Here is a 27,904-nt window from a genome sequence, read left to right as displayed (position 1 = left end):
TCCTTGGTACTTTAAAAAGTTATTCAGAAAGCTGCATAATATTCCATGGTATATGTATAAATCATAACTCTGACCATTTACCTTCAGTTTTACACTTTATTTGCTATCATCAATAATGATGAGATGCAGCACCAAACATTTCTGTAAACTTCATATTCACATATTCGATTAGTTCTTCAAACAGATTTAAAACTGAATTCATTTGTAAAGTAGATCTTTATAAGTCTGTTTCAAAAAGTTTGAAAATGAGGACCTATTCCTTGAACAACTGCAAACATTGTATAGCCTATTTAACAAAATCACTATGCTAATTTTATTGATAAAGTGCTAATCTAGAGTCTAAAAACTACTTTTCCCATCAAAAATTGATAAAATGAACACTTGTGGATTAATAATATTAATAAGCAAGTTTAACATAATTTTAGTGAGAAACAGTTACTATGAACTATTTATAGAAAAATTATATCCTGGGGTTGTAGTATTTCTGGGACTGAATAAAGGGTCTGCCAATAAAAACGAATTTGTCATAATATATTATAGTTAACTAGATAGTACTGGATATCTTCCTAATAATTCTTTTACAAGCTCTAAATTGTATAGAACTGCTTTAAGGAATCATACAGGCTCTTATGGATGTGAAGACTTGCATGCAATTTGTGAATTAAAATGTGAGTTCTGTGCATGTGCCACAATGTCTGAACTTTTGCTGAAATCTCCCAAAAACAATATCCTATTCCTTTGCTGAAGAAATGTAACTATTCTATTTATTCTCATGTATTTTTCAGGATGGAGTCAAAACTGAATTTGGAATGATATAAGGAAAAATAACTAATAGAATTTTTCAACAGCCCCAATACTGTGGGGACATGGGCAAGGAAAATTGCAACCTTGTAACAGAGTTCATTCTCCTTGGATTCTCAGATGTCCCTGCATTGAGAGTCTTCCTCTTCCTGGTGTTTTTTGTCATCTACAGAGTCACAGTCTTGGGGAACCTGGGCATGATAGGGTTTATTTGGGTCAACCTTCAACTCCATACCCCCATGTACTATTTCCTTAGCCATTTGTCCTATGTGGATTTCTGTTACTCCACAATCATTGTTCCCCAGATACTAGCTAACATCATAAATGAAGACAAATCCATTTCCTTCATGAGGTGGGTTGTGCAATTTTACTTGTTTTGCGCATGTGTGGTAACTGAGGTCATCTTACTAGCCACAATGGCCTATGATTGCTTTGTGGCCATCTCTAACCCAATGTTGTACATGGCCACTATTTCCCAAAATGTCTGTGTGGAGCTGGTGTCTTATTGCTACCTCTGTGGGACTGTGTGTTATCTGCTTCATGTGTGTTTAGCTCTTAAGATTCCATCTTACAGATCAAATGTGATCAACAACTTCTTTTGTGATCTGCCCCCTCTCTTATCTCTTGCTTGCTCTGATGTCACTACAAATCAGCTGGTGTTATACATTGTGGCCCTGTTCACTGAGATCATCTCCAGAGTGATCATCCTCACCTCCTTCTTATTCATTCTCATCATCATAATGAGGATGTGCTCTTCAGCGGGAAGGTCCAAGGCCTTTTCCACCTGTGCGTCCCACCTCACAGTCATCATTGTCTTTCATGGAACAATCCTTTTCATTTATTGCTGGCCCCATTCTGCCAACAAGAGTATGGCCATGGACAAAGTGACCACAGTGTTCTACACTGTAGTGATTCCCATGCTGAACCCCCTGATCTACAGTCCGAGGAACAAGGATGTAAAAGAAGCACTGAGAAAAGTAGTGAACTCCAAAAAATTTTCCAAGAGAATATTTTCCTAGTGAGACTCAGCATTCCAAAGTGAAGGCTGGTGGAATTGTGTAATGATTGGCTGCTGTTCTGAGAGGCAGGGAACAGTCAAGAGATGCCTAGCAATTGTGAGTTTTTAAATTCACTTATCTTTGTGCATTGTCAATTTACATGTTTAAGATTGAGCATATTTCAAAATTTTTAGCCCATTTGTTTGCTTTTATTTGATATAAAATGTATTAAATGGGTCTAGGGAATGGATATTAAGACACAAACATTTATTTTGCTGTAAGACATGTATAAGTTTAACGAGGAACTCACATTTTATTTCAGTATCCATGGAAACAAGTTTATTTCCAAATTGAATACCTGTTTTTTATAATTAAGGACACACCTTGTCAGTTTATGCACAGAATGAGATTTCCACAAATGTATATCATGTTGGTTGTTTATTTCCTTCTTCATTATTTTTCCCAGTTGCATTACTGTTAAGTATTTTTTTAATTATTATTATTTCTGTGTCAAGTATTTTTGGAACTTCATATATCATTACATCTGAAAAATTGAGGCATTAATAATAACTGTTCCACAGAAATCTTAAGAAAGTTAAATAACTCAAGGTCATGTACAAATAGGTTAGAATATTTACCAGTACATAATTAATTTTTTTTCTGTCTCTTATGTCTGTGTTTCTCTCTGTCTCTTTCTGTGTCACTATGAGTGTGCATTCCAGCATACATAATTTTATTGTACTTCACATACATTTTGTGTTTTTTAATCTAAATTAAACCTTTGTGGCAACTCTGCATTAAGTATATTTGAGCCCTTTTTTCCAGAAGCAATTATTCACTTCACATCTCTGTCACTTTTTGTTAACTCCTACAATGTTTCAAATTTTTTCATTGTTTTGTCACTATTGTGATTGGTAATTAGTGATCATTGACTTACTATTACTGAAAAAATGCAATTCATTAAAGCATCTTGTGATGGGTAGGAATATTTAGAAATAAAATATTTTTCAATTAAAATATATGCAGTGTTTCTTTAGACATAATGTTAGTGAACACTGAATAGACTAGAATTAAGTATAAGCAAAACTTCTATCTTTGCTGGCAAACCAAAAAAAATTTTCTTACTAGCTTTATTTGAATAATTGCTTTCATGCTAATTGTCTGGAACCCAAGTTGCATTATCTGCAAGGTATATCTCTGTGTGTGTGTGTGTGTGTGTGTGTGTGTGTTCTTGATAATTTGATGACTGTTCTTATGAGGGGCAGGAGCAGGAACAGTATCTCCTAGGTATGCCTCTGTGTGTGTGTGTGTGTGTGTGTGTGTATGTGTGTTTTCATAATAATTTAATGACCATTGTTATGAGGAGCAAGTATAAAGAAACATTTCCTCTGTAAAAATATATTTTGAATATTAGACTGAAGAAAATATCCTAATATTGATTTTATCCAAGTGTTAGGTTGATTTTCTGTGTTAACCTGAAAATTAGGGACAGGAGAGAAAAAAAATAAAAACAGCAAGAGAGATCTGAAAGTGGAAGCATTTTAATGACCAATGGTTTTGACTTTTTCTGTAATGTTTCTTTCACTTTGTTCAAATTTCCACTGGGTGTTACTGTTTTTCAAAATGATTTAGAAGACATTTTACATTTTAAAAGCATTAACTTCTAGGATAATATTTATAAAAACAATATAATTTGGTAATGTTTAATTTTATGTTTTAGGTATGTTTTTGATCTATAGTTTATATTTTTATGTAATTATATTCATTATTTGGCTATTTAAAGTATAAATACAAAGAAAAGAAACCCTGCTCCGTTGTATATTGTATTTCTAATTTGTGTGATATTTTGAGCTTAACTTTTGGTATTAAACTTACTGGGTTTTGTTTATGTGTATGCTAAATGAAGGTTGGATGATTACAAATAAACTTTCCAATTTCCCTTCAGAAAATATGTAGTAATGTTCACAACATAATTGATTAAGTTTGATTTACTTCCCTCTTGGCATGTGATATATCCATTAACATATGTTAAATTATTTAATTAATAAATTATGCACTTAGCATAGATCTTTCTGCCAGATGTTGAATAATATCCAATAATCCCTACCTGATCTTTTATTTTTTCTTTAATAGAGAGCAAAATTATATTATTTTATAATGATATTTAGCATTCAGTGTGCAAAATTTTATCTTCAATAGCCCATGGTATTAAGTAAGCCTAATATACCCTACTGCTCTTCTATTAGCCATTGTAATATTAAATATGAGCAGAACTATATTGTGCCTCTAGCTGGATATAATAATAATGTGGGAATGACATTTATAAAGGACCAAAAAATTAAACCTTACATTGAATGGGACAAAATAGCAGTGATCCTTGCCAATGTTCTGCCATAGAGTTAATCTTTAATGTTCACTCTGTAAGAAGTATATTTAAATCAATCATATGAGCATTTGGATTAAAAATGGCTTTTGAAAAGAATAATCAATTCCTGGCAAAAAGTAATGTTAAGTGTCAGGAGCCATAAGGCTGCTCCAGTAAAGAGAGCAAAGCCATAGTTGGCACCTGCATGAGGCTTGTCTGGTTAGCAGAGCTACAGACAAGCTGAAGAAAAAAGAAGAATTGCGGATGCGTGAGGCTTGTCTGGTTAGCAGAGCTACAGACAAGCTGAAGAAAGAAGAAGGATTGCAGAGCAATCCCTTGAAAGACATCGGCTCCAGAAAAATAAAAATGATATCCCCTAAAAAATATGTTAATCTATTTTTCTGTGTTTATTCTTCCTTTTCTATCTTCTATTCACAGCTTTCTTACTGCTAAAGATTTGCCCTGGGTACATAAAATACTTGAACCAAAACAGAGTGAAGTTATTTAAACAATGTAATGGAAAAAGCCTTTGTTTTGGAGTAATAATTTATGGCACCTATTTTGTGAGATTATACAGGGGGAACGTGATTTCAGTCCCTTTACTTAAAAAGAAGTTTGGGGCTGGGAAAATGTTGTTTGGCCTATAAATTATTATTTTCTATAATAGATATATTTTTTATCAAATAACAGTGTCACATGTAACTTTTATCCTTTATGGAGGCATTTGTTAATTTTTGGGCACAATACTTCTTTCTATTGAAATTGGTGGTTTGGAATTTACGTAAATCAGCACAATGGGTTATACGCTTAGCTTGCTGGCGCCAAATAAATCGTGGTTTTAAGAATGCCATGAGCCCAAGGCTTTCATGCGTTCTGTTAACCACATACAACTTTAGTTAAAGAATGTTAGGTATCATAGTTTGTTACTTATTAAAGCTTTGTTTTCTTTATATAGAATAGAATAAGATATTGTTGTTGACCTTTTAAGAAAAGTACAGTATGAAACTTTAAGTTTGTAATCTTGAAGGAAAATCTGAAGTTGAAAGGAATATGTTTTAATTAACTTTTCTTTTTTGTATCTCGGGTGGAGGGAACAAAAGGGTTTTAAATCAAATGTTAATGTCAAATCTTACACGAAACCTGATTGTGATAGGGTATAAAAACTGATGCTTTTCATTTAATAAATTGGGTCATCTGCAGCATGCAGCTGAGGAGTTGGCTCCAATTCTTTCCGCGCCGATTGTAGCCCCTCCTCTCCTTCGGCACTCCCTGGCTGCTGGGGCTGGATCTCGGCAGTTAAGAAAGTTTTAAAGTATGAATTTTACATTTCACCAGATATCCTATTGACAAATTGGGGAAAAATTTTTCAGGGTTAAAATGAACACGTATTCTGAAATTTTGTTTCAATCCCTTAACTCACTGAATTCTTCTTAGAATCTCTTTGATGATACAGGCACTCTAAGTGGAACCCAGCAGAGTAGAACCCTGTATTCACCTTCCCCCCACCCCCCAAGTACAAAGACCTTCTATGTCCTTTCCCTCTTGTTTAAAGAGCTTAAATTTCCTTGGACTCCCTGAATAAGAAACAGTAGGCTCCAGCATTTAATGTTTAGGACAATAGACTCACAGAATCAGTGTCTAGTGCAGGTTCCTGGGTTGTTTTACATGTACTGTAACTGCCACCAGAGGGGGGAGAAAAAAAATAATTTTTTCTTCCTTTTTTTCTTTTTAGGGCCACACCTGTGGCATATGGATTTTCCCAGGCTCTGGGTCAAATTGGAGCTGCAGCTGAGGCCTATGCCACAGCCAGAGCAACACATAATCAGAGCCTCAACTGCAACCTACATTGAAACATGTGACCACATGTGGCAGCCCTGGATCCTTAACACCCTGAATGAAGCCAAGGGTTGAACACATGTCCTAGTGAGTACTTAACCCACCGAGCCACAATAGGAACTCCAAAAGTTAACTTCTTGATGAACAGACTGTAGTCCTGACATAAACTGCTCCACCTTGGGCAGTAATAAAGCTATGGCACTGAAACAATTCCAAAACTGGCTTGAGAGTAGAATTAACACTATTGCTCATAATAATCTACATCTTTGTGGACATCAAAATAATTGTAGCTCATTCTGTCTTGTCACTTTAGCAAATCTGCATTGTAACCTTTTTTTTTTTTTGACCACGTCCCTGGTATATAGAAGTTCCAGGGCCAGATATCTAACCTGTGGCCACAGCAGCAACCTGAGCCTTTTCAGTGACAGCATCAGATCCTCAACCTTCCATGAGAGAACTCCTGTAACTACCTTTTAAACCAAAATCACCTATGCTTTGCTCATCTCCACCTCTAGCACTCTTTAAAATCTTTTGATCAAACAACTTGCCCTTAACATGTTGGTTCTCTCTGTAGATTATATAAATAGAAATGAAGAAAAAATAATTAATAGATGACCAGATTTAATCTCTAGTTCCCCTGCAATAATCTGACAAATGAATAAGATTACATCTAAAGAAAGATGATGAGGATTCAACAAGATCGCTTGAGTAGGAGGATACAATTCTGATGTCCTACCTCAGTGGTTAACTGAGATTATTTCCCTTTTAACTTTATAATTTTCATTTGCAGAATATTCAGAGTTGGTTTTTAAGATGTAAGTCCACTTTTTCCAAAGGCTTCCATCATTCAGACTTAAAGCCTCTTGGCATTGATATTCAAGCATCCAGCAGCAGGACCTGAATTCCATAACAGAAGAAGAGCTATCTCTGAAAAAACAGAAGTTAGAACTTGTTCAGGGTATTTTTGGCCTACAGCAAATCATAATTTGTAATTACAGTGTTAATAATATCCAATTCAGTTTTTTATTTTTCATTTTTATTTTTTAATGATTATTATTTTCCCATTATAGTTGGCTTACAGTGTTCTGTCAATTTTCTACTACACAAAAAAGTGACCCAGCCACACATATGTGTATACATTCTTTTTCTCATATTGTCCTCCATCATACTCCATCACAAGTGACTAGATATAGTTCTCACTGCTATACAGCAAGATTTCATTGTATATCCATTTCAAAGGCAATAGTTTGCATCTATTAACTTCAGATTCCCAGTCCACACCACTCCGTCCCCCTCTCCCTCCTCCTTGGTGACTCCAATCCATGAGTTTCATTTCTGTGGAAAGGTTCATTAGTGCTATATATTAGATTCCAGATATAAGTGATATCATACAGTGTTTGTCTTTCTCTTTCTGACTTGGTTCACTTAGTATGAGAGTCTCTAGTTCCATCCATGTTGCTACAATGGCATTATTTTGTTCTTTTTTATGGCTGAGTAGTATTCCCTTATGTATATGTACCACATCTTTTTTTTTAAATGCTTTTCATTTATTTAATTTTGTCTTTCATACACTATATATTCAGTATATGCCTTTGGGGTCTTTTATGCATTAACAATTCAAAAACCACTGACCTATAGTCATATTAAAACTCTCATTTTATCTCAAGTTTACCCATAATAGAATCCTCTTACAGGAGCTGGGAAGAAGCCTTGTGACTAGATAATCTCACCTCTAAAATGCTAGGGCTTAAGGAGTAAGTAGCGATTGTAAATTCAAATTGTGAGCCATTTTATTAGTATACATTCTATAATTATTACACAATTAAAAGCAGTTCCCATTTTATTAGCTCATCTATTTAGCCACGTCTTGATCAGTTTAGTTCTTTTTTTGTTGTTGTTCCAGATTATTAACCCTTCTAACATGTGAAAATGAAAGTAGTTCATACTGAAAAAAAACCCATTCCTAGTTCCTTGCAGGTTTTAAATGAGACCTGGGGCTCTCATGTCTCAGTGATTCAAAATCAAGAGGTCATTTCCACAATCACCAGGAGGTTGGAATATGTTGCATAAGCATCTTGTTCTTGCAAAAAAAAAAAAGTAGTTTAAGCTTCAGACATTGGAAGGCTTGGCCAAAACCACATCTTCTTAATTCATTCATCAGTCCATGGACATTTAGGTTGTTTTGGTATCTTGGCTATTGAGAATAGTGCTGCAATGAACATATGGGGGCATGTATCTTTTTTAAGGAAAGTTTTGTCCAGGTATATGCCCACAAGTGGTATTGCTGGGTCATATGTTAGTTCTATATTTAGTTTTCTTAGTTACCTCCATACTGGTTTCCATAGTGGTTGTACCAATTTACATTCCTCCAACAGTGAAGGAGGGTTCCCTTTTCTCAATGCCGTCTCCAGCATTTGTTATTTGTGGATTTATTAATAATTACCATTCTGACAGGTGTGAGGTGGTACCTCATAGTAGTTTTGATTTGCATTTCTGTAATAAGGAGTCATGTTGGGCATTTTTTCATATGCTTGTTGGTGATCTGATTATCTTCTTTGGAGAAATGTCTATTTGGGTCTTTTGCCCATTTTTGAGCTGAGTTTTTTTTGTTTTTTTTTTTTTTGCTGTCAAGTTGTATAAGTCATTTGTATATTTTAGAGATTAAGCCCTTCTCAGTTGCATTGTTTGAAACTATTTTCTCCCATTCCATAGATTGTCTCTTTTTTTTTTTTGTATGGTTTCCTTTACTGTGCAAAAGCTTGTCAGTTTGATAGATCCCATTGGTTCATTTTTTCTTTTATTTCTGTTGCCTTGGGAGACTGACTTAAGAATACATTTGTAAGGTTGATGTCAGAGAATGTTTTGCCTGTGTTCTCTTCTAGGAGTTTGATTGTGTCTTTTCTCACATTTAAGTCTTTAAGGCATTTTGAGTTTACTTTTTAAATATACAAAACAAACAAGTGAACCATGAAACAATATTTCTATCACAGTTTTGTCTATGTCACTGTCTGTGATTTTAGACAAATCCACTGGGACTCTCTGGCCTTAATTTCATCCATAGTGTTTATTCTTAAAGACAGGATTTGGACAGGAATCTCATATTATCTTCAAATTGTGCTTAACTTACACAAAATTACCCTAATTGGAGACACAAGGACTCTGATACTCAGTCTTAGGAATGCTGTCTCTTAAAGTTTTTCAAAATATCAGAATTACATTGGAAAAAAATAATTAATTTTAATTGCAAGTTTTGAGGTCTCTGAAGAATAGGGCAAATAATTTTCTCTAGGGTCATAGTGGCACAGGGAATGAGAGTAGGTATAAAAGTCTTAGCATCTTCCCCAAACAAGTGAGCTCTCCTGAGGCTGGACAGGGGCTGCATTTTCCACCAGCAAGGTTGTATGAAGGTCAGAGAAAATATGAATATTCTATATCGTGTGAAGACTCTAAAAGCAGCTTAGGTTCAGGTATTTCTTCATGAGAAAAATAATTTGGTGGAATTTTTGAGCCACTTGGAACATTATGTGTCAGGAACAAGAAGCACCTACTTTCTACAGAGCTTTGTAGAGGGGGCATGGTTTAGCTGAGGTCTATATAGCAGTGTTCTAAACAAGTGTTTCCTGCAGGGGGAGGGAACAGAAGGGAAGGGCAGAGAGTGTTTCCAAGTATATATCTCCCTCTGCATCTATGAAACTTTAGAAGAATTGTACAATGGAAAATAGGCAGGCATTTAAACAAAATTAAATTTAAAAGAATTAAAATGAATCCGCTGGAGGAATAGAATCAATAAGGTAAGTTCAAAATATTATTTTAAAGCATGGGAAGAAAGATGCTGATTCACAGTAGTAAAAAAATAAGGAAATTATAGGGATTTTAGATTATATTTAGAAAATTATAGAAAATTTAGAAAATTATAGGGATTTTAGATGCCATGTTTTCTAGGTATAAAGATAATTATAGAAAATTATAGGTGTAAAGATAATTATAGAATTATAAATTATTATAAATAGAATTATAAATTATTATAGAATTATAGAATTATAAATTATAAATTTAAAATTATAGGTGTAAAGATAATTATAGAAAATTTAGAAAATTATAGGGATTTTAGATGCCATGTTTTCTAGGTGTAAAGATAATACAGATTGTTTAACCTATATAATAAGGATAAGGCACTTGATATTTAATTTGCTCATAAGTCAGGAATAAGAACCTGAAAACCTGCTAGATTCAAGAAAATAAGAGTTCTCAAAATGAGGGTATTATGCTTGTCCCCTCCCCTCCCCTCCCAAATGGACATTTGAAAATATCTGGAGACCTATTGATTTTTCACAAATGAGGGACAAGTGTGAGGTTGATACTATCATCTCTTGGACAGAGGTCAGAGATGCTGCTATACATGGTACGAGGCAGAGTGTAACTGCTATAGAAAGAATAATCCAGCATGAAATATTAATAGTGCCAAGGTTGAGGAACTCTGAAAATGATAACTAATAAAGAATATTTGTAGTAAATGAAATTGACCTGGAACGATCACCTTCTGATTGATCCTTAAATCCTAGTATTTCTGAAAACATAAAACTATTATATTCCCACTATTTCATGGGACCACTAACCTTTAGTGCTGAAACAATCTAGAACCATCTGGATCTAAGGTTTTAGAAACAGAGATGATCTTACTGGAAATGCTTATCATAGAAAGAAAATATTGTTATAAAGGGACATGATTGAGGGAATTCTTCATTTGTGTGAGTTACAATACAAAAACTCAGACAGTTCCAGGTGAACTGGGGTGTGCTGATGACCATGACATTCTGAATTTTCCCTGTTATTGATATCTTATACAACTGCCACCTACATTCATCAAAACCTTCTACAGATCAAAGGAAATAGTAAACAGAATGAAAAAGCAGAGGAATGAGAAAATATTTGTAATCCATGTATCTACTAAAGGACAAATCTCATATACATACAAAGGAACTAAAAAAAAAAAACAGCAAACCAACAAACAAATAAAAAACACACTAGGCCCATCATACACCAATTAAAATGCTAGCTAAGGACATAATCTCTTCTCAAGAGATATACAAATGGCCTTTAGGTACTATAAAATCAGAAAAAAATGGTCACTGTTACTAATCATCATGGAATTGAAAATCAAAACCATAATGAGTTATCACCTCATATCTGTAAAGATGACCATCATTAAAAAAATACAAGTGTAAGCAAGGATATGGAGAAATTGGAACCCTTATACACTGTTGGGTGGAAGTCAACTAGGGCAGTTTCTATGGAAAATAGTACACAAGAGTTTTATAATATAAAAACTAAATAACTACATGATACAGTAATTTCACTGCTGGATATTTATCCAAAATAATTGAAGTTATGAGTTCAAAAACATATTAGCATTTCCATGTTTACTGCAGAATTATTCACATAGCCAAGATGTGGAAACAGACTAAATTACTATGGACAAATAAGTGGATAAAGAAAAAGCCGCATATAAATAAAACCAAATTCAATTCAGCCTTTAAAAGAGATAGAAATTCTAAAATATTTGACCACATGGATGAACATTGAAGACATCATGCCAAATGAACTAAGCCAGTCCAAGAAAGACAAATACTACATGATTCCACTTGTATTCAATATAATAAAATTCATAGAATCAAAGAGTGAAATGATCCTTGATAGAGGCAGGTGGATGGAAAATGGGAAGTTACAAATCAATGGGCATAAAGTTTCAGTTAAGCAAGTTGAATAAGTTCTGGAGTTGTACTATACAAGAAAATCACATCTGTCGTCAAGAATACTGAGTTTTACACTTAAAATATCTTAAGAGGGTAGGTCACATGACCTTACCACAATAAAGTAATGCTTAAAAAGAAATATTGGTACATTATGATCACTAAAATCTAAATTTTATTTGGATTTCATTAATTTTTCCCATTAATGTACTCTTTCATTTCTGGGATACCAGCAAGGGTACCACATTCTATTAAGCCATCATGTCTCAAAAATTTCCTCTGATATGTGATGTGTTTCACTCTTTTCGTGTTTCTATTGACTTAATTCTAAGGTGAGTATCCTATAGAATGCATCCAAATATGGGTTTGCTTGCTGATTTTCTCAAATTAACCTGGGATTATGGGTTTGGAAGAAAGAATATCACAGAGGTGAAGCTTTTCTCATCACATCATATCAGGGGATAAATTATATCCACATTACATCACTAGTGATGGTCACTTTTTTGTTGTTCCTTTCATTTTTTATTTTTGTTATTTTATTTATTTTTGCCTCTCTATAGCATGGGGACCAAGTTACTCTTACATGTATACATTTTTTCCAACCCTTTGTTCTGTTGCAATATAAGCATCTAGACATAGTTCTCAATGCTATTCAGCAGAATCTCCTTGTAAATCCATTCCAAGTTGTATCTGATAACCCCAAGCTCCCAAACCCTCCACTCCCTCCCTCTCCTGTCAGGCAGCCACATGTCTATTCTCCAAGTCCATGATTTTCTCTTCTATGGAAATGTTAATTTGTGCTGTATATTAGATTCCAGTTATAAGTGATATCATATATCACTTTGTCTTTCTGAGTTATTTCACTCAGTATGAGAGTCTCTAGTTCCATCTATGTTGCTGCAAATGGCATTATGTCATTCTTTTTTTCTGACTGAGTAGTATTCCATTGTGTGTATATAACACTTCTTCCTAATCCAATCATCTGTTGATGGACATTTGGTTGTTTGCATGTCCTGGCTATTGTGAATAGTGCTGCAATGAACATGCAGGTGCATGTGTCTCTTTTAAGGAGAGTTCTGTCCGGATATATGCCCAAGAGTGGGATTGTGGGGTCATATGGAAGTTCTATGTTTAGATTTTTAAGGTATCTCCAAACTGTTCTCCATAGTGGCTGTACCAGTTCACATTCACACCAACAGTGCAGGAGGGTTCCCTTTTCTCCACAGCCCCTCCAGCACTTGTTATTTGTGGACTTATGAATGATGGCCATTCTGACTGGTATGAGGTGGTATCTTGTGGTAGTTTTTATTGGCATTTCTCTTATAATCAGCGATGTTGAACATTTTTTCATGTGCTTGCTGGCCATCTGTATATCTTCCTTGGAGAACAGGCTATTCAGGTCTTTTGCCCATTTTTCCATTGATTGGATGGTTTTTTTGCTGTTGGGTTGTATAAGTTGTTTGTATATTCTAGAGATTAAGCCTTTGTTGGTTGCATCATTTGAAACTGTTTTCTCCCATTCTGAAAGTTGCCTTTTGGTTTTCTTTTGGGTTTCCTTTGCTGTGCAAAAGCTTTTCAGTTTGATTAGTTCCCATGGGTTATTTTTGCTCTTATTTCTGTTGCTTTGGGAGACTTACCTGAGGAAATATTCATGATATTGATGTTAGAGAGTGTTCTGCCTATGTTTTCTTCTAGGAGTTTGATGGTGTCTTGTCTTATATTTAAGTCTTTCAGCCATTTGGAGTTTATTTTTGTGCATGGTGTGAGGGTGTGGTCTAGTTTCATTGCTTTGCATGCAGCTGTCCAGGTTTTCCAGAAATGCTTGCTGAATAGATTTTATTTTTCCCATTTTATGTTCTTGCCTTCCTTGTCAAAGATTAATTGACCATAGGTGTCTGGGTTTATTTCTGGGTTCTCTTTTCTGTTCCACTGGTTGGTCTGTCTTTTTTGATACCAGTACCACACTGTTTTGATGACTGTGGCTTTGTAGTATTTTTTGAAGTCTGGGAGAGTTATGCCCCCTGCTTGGTTTTTGTTTCTCAGGATTGCTTTTGTGATTCTGGGTCTTTTGTGGTTCCATATAAATTTTTGGATTGTTTGTTCCAGTTCTGTGAAAAATGTCATGGGAAATTTGATAGGGATTGCATTGAATCTGTAGATTGCTTAGGGTAGTATAGCTATTTTTACAATATGCATTTTTCCAGTTCATGAATATGGAAGCTACTTCCCTTTCTTTATATCTTCTTTAATTTCTTTGAGTAAAGTTTTTAGTTCTAGGCATAGATGTCCTTTACCTCCTTGGTCAGGAGGTATTTGATTTTGTGAGGTGTGATTTTAAAAGGTATTGTATTTTTGTATTCCTTTTCTAATATTTAACTGTTGGTATACAGAAATGCAACTGATTTCTGAATGTTAATCTTATATCCTGCTACTTTGCTGAATTTATTAATCAGTTCAAGTAGCTTTTGGTTTGAGTCCTTAGGGTTTTCTATTTATAGTAGCATGTTGTCTTCATGCAGTGAAACTTTTACCTCTTTTCTTCCTATTTGGATGATTTTTATTTCTTTTGTTTGTCTAATTGCTGTGGCTAGGGCCTCTCAAACTATGTTGAATAGCAGTGGTGAGAGTGCGCATCCCTGTCTTCCAGATTTGAGTGAGAAGGCTTTCAATTTTTCCCCATTGAGTATTATATTTTCTGTGTGTTTGTCAGAAATGGCTTCGATTATGTTCAGGAATTTTCCCTCTATACCCACTTTGGTGACAGATTTTATCATGAATGGAAGTTGGACTTTGTGAAATACTTTTTCTGCATCTACTGAGTTGATCACATGGTTTTTGACTTTCCTTTTTTTAATGTGGTATATGATGTTGATTGATTTGCATATGTTGAACCATCCTTGTGAACCTGGTATGAACCCTACCTGGTCATGGTGTATGATCTTTTTGATATGTTGTTGGATTCATTTTTGTTGAGAATATTTGTTCTCAAATATTTTGTTGGGAATATTTTGTTGAGAATTTTTGAGTCTATATTCATCAAAGGTATTGGCCAATAGTTTTCATTTTTGGTGGTATCTTTATCTGGTTTTGGAATGAGGGTGATGGTGGCATCACAGAATGTCTTTGGGAGTATCCCTTATTCTTCAACCTTTTGAAAGAGTTTAAGGAGAATGGACACCAGTTTCTCTTTATATGTTTGGTAGAATTTGCCTGTGAAGCCATCTGGTCCTGGACTTTTATTTGTAGGGAGTGTTTTGATGACCTCTTCAATTTCATTTCTAGGGATTGGTCTGTTTCTTCTTGATTCAGTTTTGGCATGCTGTAAGATTCTATAAAACTGTCCATTACTTCCAGATTGTCAAATTTGTTGCCGTATAGTTGTTCATAGTATTCTCTTATGGTTTTGTGTATTCCTGCAGTATCCATTGTGATTTCTCCTTTTTCATTTATAATTTTGTTTGAGTTATTTCTCTCCTCTTCTTAGTGAGTCTAGCCAGGGGTGCCAATTTTGTTTACCTTTTCAAAGAACCACCTCTTGGTTTTAATTTTCTCTATTGTTTTTTGAATCTCTATTTTATTGATTTCCTCTTTGATCTTTATAATTTCCTTCCTTCTGCTGACTTTAGGACTTTTTTGTTCTTCTTTTTCTAATTTGTTTAGGTGGAGGGTTAAGTTGTCAATTTGGGATCTTTCTTCTTTTTAGAGGAAGGCCTGTATCACTATGAATTTCCCTCTGAGCACTGCTTTTGCAGCTTCCCATAGATTTTGAGAGGTTGTGTCTTCATTATCATTTGTTTCAAGGTATTTTTTAATTTCCTTCTTGATTTCCTCATTGACCCATTGGTTTTTTAGTAGCATGTTGTTTAGACTCCTTGTAGTAGGATTTTTCTTTTTCCTTTTCCCATGGTTGATTTCTAGGTTCATGGCATTGTGGTCAGAGAAGATATTTGAGATAATTTCTATGCTCCTAAATTTGTTGAGGTTAGCTTTGTGTCCCAATATATGGTCGATTCTTGAGAATGTTCAATGTGCATTAGAGAAGAATGTGTGTTCTGATTATTTTGGGTGTCGTGTCCTGAAGATGTCAATTAGGTCTAATTTTTCTATGGTTTCTGTTAGGATCTCTGTGCTTTATTGATTTTCTGTCTAGAGGATCTGTCCATTGGTGTGAGTGGGGTATTAACATCTACTATGATTGTTTTCCCATCAATTTTTCCCTTTATGTCTGTTAGTATTTATTTTATGTATCTCGGTTTGCCAGTATTATGGGCATATATGTTGATGATAGTAACATCCGCTCCTGGGATGAATCCCTTAATCATTAAATAGTGTCCTTCTTTGTCTTTCTTTACGTCTTTTGTTTTAAAGTCTGTTTTGTCTGATGTGAGTATTGCAACTCTTGCTTTCCTGTTATGTCTACTGGCATGAAATATTTTGTCCCACTCCTTCATTTTCAATGTATATGTGTCCTTTGTCCTAAGGTGAGTTTCATGTAGGCAGCAGATTGAAGGTTTTTGCCTTTTTATCCACTCAGCCACTCTGTGTCTTTTGATTGGAGCATTCAGTCCATTGTCATTTAAGGTGATAATTATAGATGATTATTTATTGCCATTTTGAACCTCGTGTTCCTGTTGATTCTATGGTTCTGCATTCTTCCTTTCTCTTTTTTGGTTGGATGGTCTCCGATTATTTTCTGCTTGTATTTTTCTTTTTTTTTCCTTTTTTTTTTTTTTTTTTTTGCTAATGCAGTGTTTGGTTTTGGTTTGTAGTTGCTCTTTTTCTTAAGTATTCTAACCTCTTCCTATAATTGTGTGTTTTAGCCTGATATTCCTGTAGATTCAAACACTTCCTTACTATACTAAAACTAAGAAGAAAAACAAAAACAAACAAAAAAAATTAAAAAGAGTCTTTTAATTTCCTTACTTCCCTTGCCCACATTTTATGATTTTGATGACTCTTTTTTTTCTTTTTAATTTTATTTTGTTTTAAACATGTTCATGATTAAATCTGTATGCTGGCTTATTTGAGTGACTGCTCTCTGATTGTGGTTTCCTCAATTCTAGTTCTTCCTCTTCTTTTTTTTTTCCTCCCTTTCTTTCCTCCCTTTCTTTTTGGTTTAGATAAGCCCTTTCAATAATTTTTGTTTTTAGCCTGTGTTTTGTATTGCTGTATTCTTTTATCTTTTTTTTTGTTGGGAAAAATTTTTATTTCCCCTCCTATTTTAAATGATATTCATTCTGGATAGAGTATTCTAGGTTGCAATTTTTTTCCTTTTAGAAATTTTAATATCTCTTACCATTTCCTCCTGGCCTATAGAGTTTCTGTAGAGCAATCAGCTGATAACCTTATGGGGATTCTCTTATAGGTAACATATTCTTTTCTCTTGCTGCCATTAGGATCCTCTCTTTATCATTAGCTTTTGCCATTTTTATTATAATGTGTCTTGGTGTGAGTCTATTTGGGTTCAACTTTTTTTGGGCCCACTGTGCTTCCTGTATCTTGAACTCAGTGTCCTTTAGATTTGGAAGGTTTCCAGTGATAATTTCTTCAAATATATTTTCCATCCCCTTTTTTGTGCTCCTTCTAGAATTCCTTTTATGCATAGATTGGCCTGCTTTAAATTATCCCATAGGTCTCTTATATTGCTTTCATGTTTTTCATTTGTTTTTCTGTCTGCTGTCCTGATTGGGTGATTTCCATTATTCTATCTTCCACATCACTAATTTGTTCTTCTGCATTATTCATTCTGGTTTTTACTGCCCTTAGTTCAGTTAGTATCTCTGCAACTGAATTTTCTAGTTTTTCATGGCTCCTCCTTATATTTTCTAGTTCCTTTCTGAGGGTGTCTGCATTATTATTCATATCTTCCCTTAATTCCTTCAGTATTTTCACTATTTCCCTTTTGAACTCCAAGTCTGTCAGACTGTACAGGTCTGTTTCATTGTCAACTGCTTTAGGTGAGATCTCCTGTTGGTTTAACTGGGGGTGATTTCTCAGTTTCTTCATCTTACTTGTTCTTTTCTTTCTCTTGGTGGAGTTATACTTACCATGGCCAGGAATTGTTTGCCTTGGCACTGCTGGGGAATGTTTCCCTAGGGCTGGCTTGTTGGTTGGTCTTCTTTGTTGCAGTTGTGGCTTTTCCAGAGGATAGGTGGGGCTGACAGTGTCTCTCTGAAGCAAAGGAGGACTTCTTGAGGGCAGTCAGGACTGGGAGGTCCAAACTGATGGAAGCAGATTTCCCATGGCCAGCAGTACTTGCTCTGGTGTTTTTGGGCCACAGGGCTCTCCCAGGTGGCTGGTGGTGCTGGGCAGCTCTTCCACAGGAGTGCTGCACCTCCCAAGGGCAGGAACTGCTAGCTGTGCTGCTGAGAACGCAAGGGGATCTTCCCCAGGGCAGCTAGAATTGGCAGGACCACCCCACGATGGAGGCGGATTTTGCATGGCTGGGCCAAACTTGTTCTAGCTTCTCTGGCCTGCTGGCCTTTTCCAGGGGACTGGAAGTGCTGGACAGATGTTCCACAGGAGGACAGAAACCCACGAGGGCAGATTCGGCTAGCTGGGCCACTGAGATCCCAAGGGGCTCTTCCCCAGGGCGGCTGGAATTGGCAGAACCCCACCTACAAATGGAGGCAGATTTTGCATGGCTGGGCCAAGCCTGTTCTAGCTTTTCTGGGCTGTGGTCCTTTTCCAGGGGGCTGGTGGTATTGGGTGCTGCTCTGCAGGGGTGTAGCCCCTCTAGAGGGCAGGCAGGCCAGGTCAGTGAAAGCCCCTGCAGTGGTCAGCTTCCTGCAAATGTTGAGGCCAGCCCTCTGGGATGGCAGGCAGTCTCAGGTCCAGTGTGTGCATGCAGTGTAGGGGTAAGGGGTATGCAATGGGAAGCAGAGCTTTGTGATATCTGCAGGCAATTGAGCTCAGTGTGGTGTGGGGAGTATTCTATTGTGGCCCATCCCTCCTCCTCTCCCCTCCCCAACACTGGTGACTTCTCTCTCCTGCAGATGCAGCTCTTCTCCTGGGTTCCCTATGATGTGGCTTTCAACTCCCCAGCCCTTAGCGTATTGCTCCCTCCACCCAGTCTCTGCCCTGCCAACCTGAGCAACCAATTCCTAGTCCCTCAAGCAGTCCCTGCACTGCCCACCCCAGCCTGTTCCCATTCCAGGGGACTAACCTCTGGAGCCAAGATCTTGGTGCCCAGCCCCCACCAAAGCATCTCTGTTTTTGGTGACTGTGCCAGTAGTTCAGATGATCTGTTTTGTTCTCACTCTACTGTTCAGGTCTCAGACTTATTGCTGTGCTCTTCTCTGCATCTGGAGATCCGTCCGATTTGATTGATCTTTCCATCGAGTAGGTGAATTTCCAGTGTGGGATCCCATTCTCCTCCACAGTTCCCTTTCAGGAGTGCCCGTCCAGCCCTGATTCCCCTTCTCTCACTCTCCTCTTTTCTCTTGTTTTACGCAGTTATGTTGTGAGACACTTGCCATTATTGGAGATTATGTTCTTCTCCAATGATTAATTGCTGTTCTGTGTGAACTGTTTAACCTGTAGATGTGTTTTTTGTTGTTGATGTGTTTGTGGGAGAGGGTGAGTGTGTCCCCCTACTCTTCTGCCATTTGGCCTTCCTCCACTTTTGTTTTTTAATTCAGGTAATATTGGCCAAGTTTCTCTAAACTTGAATGTGGCATTTATATGCAGTTGATTTAGTAACAATTATTTATTGATTGTTCTTTTTCTTATGTAAACTCTACAGTTCATATTTTTGTCAATGAATATGTATGATTTCAATAATTCAATATCTAAAAATATTTAATAGGTTGGATGTAATGGTGTAATAGAGCAGAACAGATATTTAAAAAGGACTAGATCATTTTCCCAACTTTATATTTAAGTTTTGGAATATGTCTGGTTTAATTCTCAATAGATCATAATTACTTTAAGAGAGAAATTCAAATGTCTCCCATAGGTTATAGTGGAAACATGAAGGAAGACAGTTATGTCTAACATATTTTAGTCATTCAATTAACATTTTATAATGACATCTGAGATTATATATTTTCAATAACTATGGGAAAGTGATGAAGTGGTTGATAGATGTGACTTTAACATATCAATATTCATATGAAATGCCCATAACATTACTCCAGGATTTTGAGTACACAGGAATTACATCAAAGAATGGTTACTGATTTTAATTTTTTATTTCATGGCTTTAAGAGATTGAGGCAACTGTTGGTCTCTAGGGTTTATGTCCCCAGGGTTGTGAATCTAGGTATAAGAATATATGTATCACTCCCAACAAGAATAGGTCCTACCTGGGCCATCATCAGGTATATTTTAAGATTCCAAAGACATATTAGTATTAATTTAAATGTAGCTTATCTAGAAAAATAGAAATATGTGAAGGGAAACTTACCATTTAGATGTAGACATTTCTTGTTTTATTTTTTTTTACTGTTATTTCCCCAATATGATTTTTCTATACTGTACAGCATGGTGACCCAGTTACACTTACATGTACACATTCTTTTTTCTCCCGTTATCATGCTCCATCATACATGACTAGACAGTTCTCAGAGCTACACAGCAGGATCTCATTGCATATCCATTCCAAAAGCAATAGTTTGCATCCATTAACCCCAAGCTCCCAATCCATCCCACTCACTTCCCCTCCCCCTAGTCAACCACAAGTCTATTCTCCACATCCATGATTTTATTTTCTGTGGAAAGTTTCCTTTGTGCCATATATTATATTCCAGGAATAAGTGATATCATATGTTTTTTGTCTTTCTCTTTCTGCTTACTTCACTCAGTACAAGAATCTCTAGAATAAAAAATATTTATTCATTGCATAATTCACTTCTCTGAAAATTCAGAAAAAAAGAAAAATTATTTAGTCTACAGGGCTTTGTATTAGAGGGTTTGGCTCAGGCCTGAGCCCCTGCATTACAGCTCCATAAACAACAGGTGCCTGGAATGGGGGCATAAAGAGCTCTGAGAATTTGGGAAATGTGCATTGTCTTATTTATACAGGTTTTTGAAGTAGTAGTCAATACAAAATTGATAATTATTTTAAAAAATAAACAGAGTTCAAACTCGAGTAAAAAAAAAGAAAAAATAGGCCATTTATAATTAAGAATATAAAGCAGCTATGAAAGCAATAGTTACAACAAAATGTAAAAAATAATAGGAAATATTTTAGCTTCCATATTTCCTGGACCCATATAAACTTATAAGTAATTTAAAAGTATCATTTGGGTCACAAGGTCCATTACATAAAATAGAACATTAGTTTAATATGAATTTGTAAGTCTTCGATAGATTAGCTATAGTTAGAATGCCTGCTTTGTGATGGATTGTCTTTTGAGGTTGTCTTTAATAACTGAATTGATGAGTTTGGAGGAAGATAGGGGACTTTCTCAGTTTTGCATATGATCTAACATCTTCCTGATGAACCATCTAAATTTTTTTTTGGAATTACTTCTGTGGAGAAGTGGGTTAAGAATCTGACCGTAGTGGCTCTGATCACTGTGGAGGTGTGGGTTTAATCCCTAGCACTGTGCAGAAGGTTAATATATTTGGCACAGCAGTGGCTAGATTCAATCCCTGGCCCCAGAATTTCCATAAGCCTCAAGTGTAGCCATGAAATCAACAACAATAGCAACAACAACAACAACAACAAACCTATTTCTTTGGTTGTGGGACCAAAGAGAACCATATCAGAAATGATAGAGAAAGCATTTCCCAGTATGGTAGGATCTTAGAAGTGTGGTCACTAGTTAGAGAAATATATGTCTTTTACATTTCTATTTTCTCATGAAATTTCTTCAGTATGTAGTATTATCTCAAGAATTTAATGTCTCCTTCAATTGCAACATAGAGAAAAAATAAATATCTTCTATGTTATAAAGGGAGCAAAAATGGAGAGAGGGGCCTAGGAAAGAGACATTTCCAAGTTAGATTATTTGCTATATTTAGTTATTCTCCTGGGAAATATTTGTTTTAATTTCTTTCTCATTTCAGCTTGATGCTGCTTTTACAATGTTATAAAAGTGTTATTGGAGAATTTCTTTTAAAAAAAAACCAAATATCTCAATCTCACACTTTTATTTGTAAATATTAAGAATTACCATTGAGAACTAAAAAATTCAATAATTGTATTATTTGACTAAAAATAATTTTAGAATAGTGATCATGTTTTGAAATTTTAGACATTTAGCTCAACTTGCATACAACATAAACAGAGAAAATCTTAAAGAGATATTTTATTTCATTTCCAAATTTTGGCAAAGAGTAATTAACCGAGTGTCTTATATGATCACACTTCTTAATATTTTTGTTTTTAGCACAAAATCAGATTCTTTCAAATAGAAGCCATGATAGCATCAGAGAGAAATAAATGTGGGGCCACATTCACTCTCCTGGGCTTCTCAGATTACCCAGAACTTCAAGTTCCCCTCTTCTTGATATTTCTGGCCATTTATGGTGTCATAGCTATAGGAAACCTTGGGATGATTGTAATAATCAAAATTAAACCCAAACTGCATACCCCCATGTACTTTTTCCTCAACCACCTCTTCTTTGTGGGTTTCTGCTATTTCTCCATAGTTGCTCCCAAGACGATGATAAACCTACTAGTAGAAGACAGAACCATTTCATTGGTAGGCTGTATAATATGATTATTTTTCTTTTGTACCTTTGTGGTGACTGAATACTTTTTATTAGCTGTGATGGCCTATGACCACTTTGTGGCCATTTGCAACCCTCTGCTCTACACTGTCACCATGTCCCAGAAACTCTGTGTCCTGCTTGTCTTGGGATCATATGCCTGGGGTGTAGCCTGCTCCTTGCTACTCACATGCACTGTTACCAAATTATCATTCTGGGTTTTCAACACAATCAATCACTTCTTCTGTGAATTCTCATTGTTCTTCCTCTCTTGCCCTGACTCCTTTCTCAATCAGTTGCTGCATTTCATTTTTGCCACTTTTAATGCCATCAGCACACCCTTCATTATTCTCATGTCTTACATCTTTATCATTGGCACCATCCTCAAGATGCATTCAGCTACTGGTCACCACAGAGCCTTCTCCACCTGTACCTCCCACCTGACCACCATCACCATCTTCCATGGCACTATCCTCTTCCTCTACTGTGTACCCAACACCAAAATTTCCAGGTACATATTCAAAGTGGCATCTGTGTTTTACACAGTGGTAATTCCCATGTTGAATCCCCTGATCTACAGTCTGAGAAATAAGGATGTCAAGGACACAGTCAGCAAAATAACAGACACTAAATTATTTTCTCATTAAGTATATTATTTTAGTTGAGTTTGTCCTTGATATGTAAACAAAATGTATCTCTTAAGGTTCATTTTAAAATATAATTTTAAAATCAATGCAGAGTTCATGTTATAAAATGGGGAGAAATTGGATTTTGGCTAATAGAGACCAAGCTTGTCTCAGTCTTTTACTTACTGGAAAAAAATCCACAATCTTTAAAATCTTTAATTTTTCATCTAAATATTTGAGACAACATAAACTAATATGACTGTGAAGATTAAAAAACAGTATAGACATCATGTGGAATATATTGTGTAAATTTAAGAAATATTAAATTAATCCACCTTTTTTATGCCTGGAGTAGACTAAGCTCTCAATCAACACATGCATTTCCCTTATAAAATCTCAAATAGTTGTTAAGATAAAACTTAGTCTTTATCCCTTCAAGGAATGGAAATCTATTTTTGAAAATAGGGTGGTGAAGAAATTGACCATTGTATAAAGTAGAATATGCTAAGTATCACAGAGTGTTTAAGAGAAATAAAAGTTCAAATCCCTTCATATAATAAGTATTATGTAAACCTGGTCTGGGATAACAGAGTAGTCAGAGTTTTAGGAGACATATTTCAAAAAGGTTGGAGGTTTTTTTTTTGGTGGGGGTGGGAGACTAATGAATGGCAAACAAGGAGGAGTGAATATAATACAGAGTCAAATATCCAACAAAATGTTAATTGAGTGAATACTGCCTAACATGAATGTATATGTGTCTGTGTGTGTTTGAGTGTTTGTGTTTTGTATTATGCACCTATGTCACTCAGCAAGAATGAAAGTTGATAAGATAAGATCTATATTCTGAATGTGTTTTTAAAAGAGCTCCAGTGTGGCAACATGACCAGCTAAGATAGACTCCACCAGAGGCTTAAAAATGGTAGATCTAGATCTCAGAATATCTCAAATGCAAAAGAAAGTATGATGTGCTTTCTGCCCAATCTGCATTTCATGTGATTATTATTTCTGTGAGGACATCAAAAACATTGATAATCCATTGTTTTGTTTATTTTTTTGTTTTTTGTTTTTTTTTTATCCTGACCATCCTGTCTGAATACTCTTAACTACAATCCTACTTCAAAAAAGTGCTTGGAGTTGCCCTACAAGTTGAAAATGACTTGGCTAAGTAACTATATTCAAAATAAAATGAAAACCAGATAGTCAGTAGCATCCAGACCTGCTTAATCTGGCAGATTATAAATACCAGATCTAACATTAATAGCTCACTTTTGCTTGAATAACTTATAAACCCTTCTCTCTACTCAATATATCTAGATAAATTTCCCAAATTTCTACCCTTTAATAAATGAAAACACAGACTATTTGATAGTATTAAAGGTAAATGGCAATAGAAACTGTCAGAAATTGTGCTTTAATAGTTTGAACACACAGATATTTCAGCCAATTTCTCACAAAGATTTTTCTTTTTTTAGATAATGCACTAAACAAAATTAGATTGCCTTCTGGAGTTCTCCTGTGGCTCAGTGCATTAAGGAACTTGTGTTGTCACTGCCCTGGCTTGGGTAAATTCTGCAGCTCAGGTTCCAAGCCCCAGGAAATGCCTGCATGCTATGAGCATGGCCACACACACACAAACACTCAATTACATTGCCTTCCAATTTTATTGAAGACCAAAATTCTTGAGATAATATCTTTCAATAGGAATTGTCACCCATTGTGTTAGACTACACACGTGGTCCTCATTCTCTAGCCTCCAGGTAGCCAGACCCCCTCCACTCCTCTCAACAAATAGTGGAATCAGTTTCTCCACTCCTTGAATGTAGGATGCTTTTGTGACTAGCTTTGGTAATAGAAGGCCACCAAAGTGACATTGTGCCACCTTCAAGTCTCTGAGAGGACCTCTGTCCTTTTCATAATCTCAGTGTTTTCACAATCATATTCTTTTCAATAATCACAGTCTCAGGAAGGCTGCCATGTGAACAAGCAGATAATGAGAAACATAGTGCACACACTTATCACATGACCTGGCATCTAGCCCACCACTAGAGTTGAGTGTGAGGCCCTTTTATCCACTAACCTGCCAAGTTACTGTCACACACATAGGCAAACCAGCCAAGACCAATCATGGCAGGATCAGATAAGCAGAGCTGCCTTACTGACTCATGTCATAGTAATTCATGAAAAGCAGCTGTTTTTAAATCATATGTCTTGGAGCAATTTGCTATGCAGTCATGAAAACCACTGACTTCCTTAATTTCTGATATTAATACAGTGACGTCCCCAATTCTAATCATATACTAACTAAGCAGAACTGCTAGTCTTCCTCTTACAGGCAACTTGATGAAAATGTGCAATTAAAAAGGATAGAAATTTTAACATAATGTTGATTTCATTGAATATTGGGATGCAATAGTCAAGTAAAATGATATTATCTTATGTGGTATAAATAGAGTTCATCAAAAATTTAGAACTTCATATTTATAAAAATTGATTTATGGATAATGATTATGAAATAATTGAATTAAATATTTATATTTATATTATTTAAAAACATGTCTTGTCTTTAAATCTAAGATAAATAAGTAAGAAAAATTTCCTGTGTGTATATTGTCCAGATCATATAAAAATCATAGTCAATGATGTTTTTTATAGATGTTCATTATTTTTTCTGTCATGAGACATTCTTTTTATGGGAATGGATATTGTGGCATTAGTTTCAGGGTATACAAAGAAGAATAAAAAATATTTGATAAGCAAATATAATCATCAATATACTAATATGTCATTTTCAAACATCACTGTATTATATAAAAGACATGTTCAAGGCACATATTTTCCATGAAAAGGAATATATAAACGATAGAAACAAGAAGTCAAGCCTTGGTCTTGTAAACTTCAGGCTTCATAGAAACAATCTGTCAAAATATTCTTATATTTACATTTTAGAAGTTTGCTTTTCTAATTAGAGTGATTCACAGAGTAATATGGAATATGGGAACCCTTTCTTCTGAAAAATGAAAGAAGAGGAATGTTGAGTGTGCTGGGTTGGAAGGAGAAGCATTCCCCCATCTCAGGAAATTATCAGCTGGATAAGTTTTATGGAAACCTATGTAGGTGGTTGTGAATTTGGAAATATATTACTTGTAACAAATTACATTGGAGGAATTCTTGAATGTTTGGTGTATCCAAGGACACAAACCATAGACTTTCCTTTGAACACTGTTGATGCAGGGTGTTCTTATATAGTCAGAAAATGTACAGACCTGGGGGAGATACTTTGGGAAAACCCATTAAAAGCCCTTAGCACTGAGCAGGGAGTATGCCACCCGGTATGCTCAGAAGCTCTGCTCTTCCTCACAGGGTCACATCAGTGACACAAATCAATAAGCAACACACAGGCCCATTATATTTAGTGTGTGACTTTCAAGTTACACCTGTCTATGCCTCAATCACTTCATTTGTAAAGGTACATAATTATACTTATCTCACATAGTTTTATAGAGATGAATTGTTTTAGTTGTACTCAGAGCAGGGCACATATGAGCTGGTCGGTAAGTGTAAGCAATTACTATTTTCCTCAGCAGAGGATGCTCATTATCCCCACCACTTTTTTTTTATTTGGTAAAACTCTGGACCTCCAGGAAGGAACTCTGAGTTGTAAGACAGGCAATGTTTCTAAGACCTATTCAGGCATTTCATAACTGCAACATAATCAAATGGTTCACAGAGAAATGCTGGGATGCAGCAGGCAATGCTCTACAATTCCTTGTAACCTCTGGAAGTAATCAGGTCCTGTTATGATAACATGTACCAACTTGGGATAGTTTTCCCCCTCTTCTTGTATCTTGTAAAAATCATTAATACTTTGAGTCCCAAGATGATGTTGTTTTCTTCATACCTTATTTAGGACCCACAGAGATCAATGATTGGTTTTGGAAGCATAAGGAATATGGGCTACAGGTATATAAACATATAAAAATATAAAGCCTGTGAGATTTTCCTTCATAGCATCTTCAGAAACAAGGAAAGCAAAGATTATCAATAGGTTGGTTGAACTACACTCTATTTTGGAGGGAATAATATTTTCTTGGGTCTGGAATATTGTTTGCTTTGTTTTATTTTTCTTATTGGTATAAATCATTATAGCCAATTATAAGAGAGGAAGGAATCATTAAAGGTGGTGGTAGCATTGGATATGTTTTTTAAAGTATGTATTTAGATTATATTTAGAGATTATTTTAAGAAATGCAATGGTCTGGGCATTCCTTTTGGAAGGTTATTTTCCCTTTTTGTACTAAGAAACAATCTCAATGGGAAATGGAGACAATTTTATCTCAGGAGGAAATACCTTGTAACAGCTATTAGTGTAAGAGAGGAAAGAGTATAAACTTGAATGTTTGATTTCTCTCTCCTTCCCACTTCCTCCTCTCTCACTTTAATGCTGTACATTAAGCCTGATATAGACAGCATGAAGATTTTCCTGAAAATCACTCTGATGCTGAGGGTGGGAATTAGGGGTTCCCAGGACTGTTATGAAGGGGTACAGACTTTGGAATCACCTCTGAATCAGACACATAGGGATTACTTAGACCTTGTGCCAAAGAGACTATAGATGTATCTCCATACCAGGTTTCTTATCCTTGATATTGTTGACATCTTGGGCCAGGTCATATTTTTGTGTTTGCATGTGCTGTAAGTATGTGTGCAGGGTTGGTTGGGGAGGGGCACTATCCTGTGCCTTGTAGAGTGTTTATCAGTGTCCTGTTCTCTACCTATTGGATATTGGTAGTAACCCTCCCTACAGTGACCACCCACTATGTCTCCAAATATTTCTGAAAGTCTAATAGGTATCAAAAACACTCCTGGTTA

At 35.6% G+C, this 27,904-nt stretch overlaps 2 protein-coding genes across 2 annotated transcripts; both read left to right on the top strand.

Moving 5' to 3' along the window:
• The first annotated feature begins 866 nt into the window (after positions 1-866).
• Positions 867-1,820, top strand: LOC125112890 (olfactory receptor 5L1-like). Its single transcript, XM_047755368.1, has one exon. It carries the CDS (start codon positions 867-869, stop codon positions 1,818-1,820), a length of 954 nt encoding a protein of 317 aa, XP_047611324.1.
• Positions 1,821-22,117: 20,297 nt separating this feature from the next.
• On the top strand, positions 22,118-23,056 carry LOC125112899 (olfactory receptor 5D18-like). Its single transcript, XM_047755388.1, is given in 1 exon segment — positions 22,118-23,056. A coding segment is annotated over 1 exon segment (939 nt).
• Positions 23,057-27,904: the final 4,848 nt, after the last annotated feature.

This window comes from Phacochoerus africanus, chromosome 12 (genome assembly GCF_016906955.1).
Source record: "Phacochoerus africanus isolate WHEZ1 chromosome 12, ROS_Pafr_v1, whole genome shotgun sequence".
NCBI classification, from domain to species: domain Eukaryota; kingdom Metazoa; phylum Chordata; class Mammalia; order Artiodactyla; family Suidae; genus Phacochoerus; species Phacochoerus africanus.
This window is presented reverse-complemented; position numbering and strand designations above follow the sequence as displayed.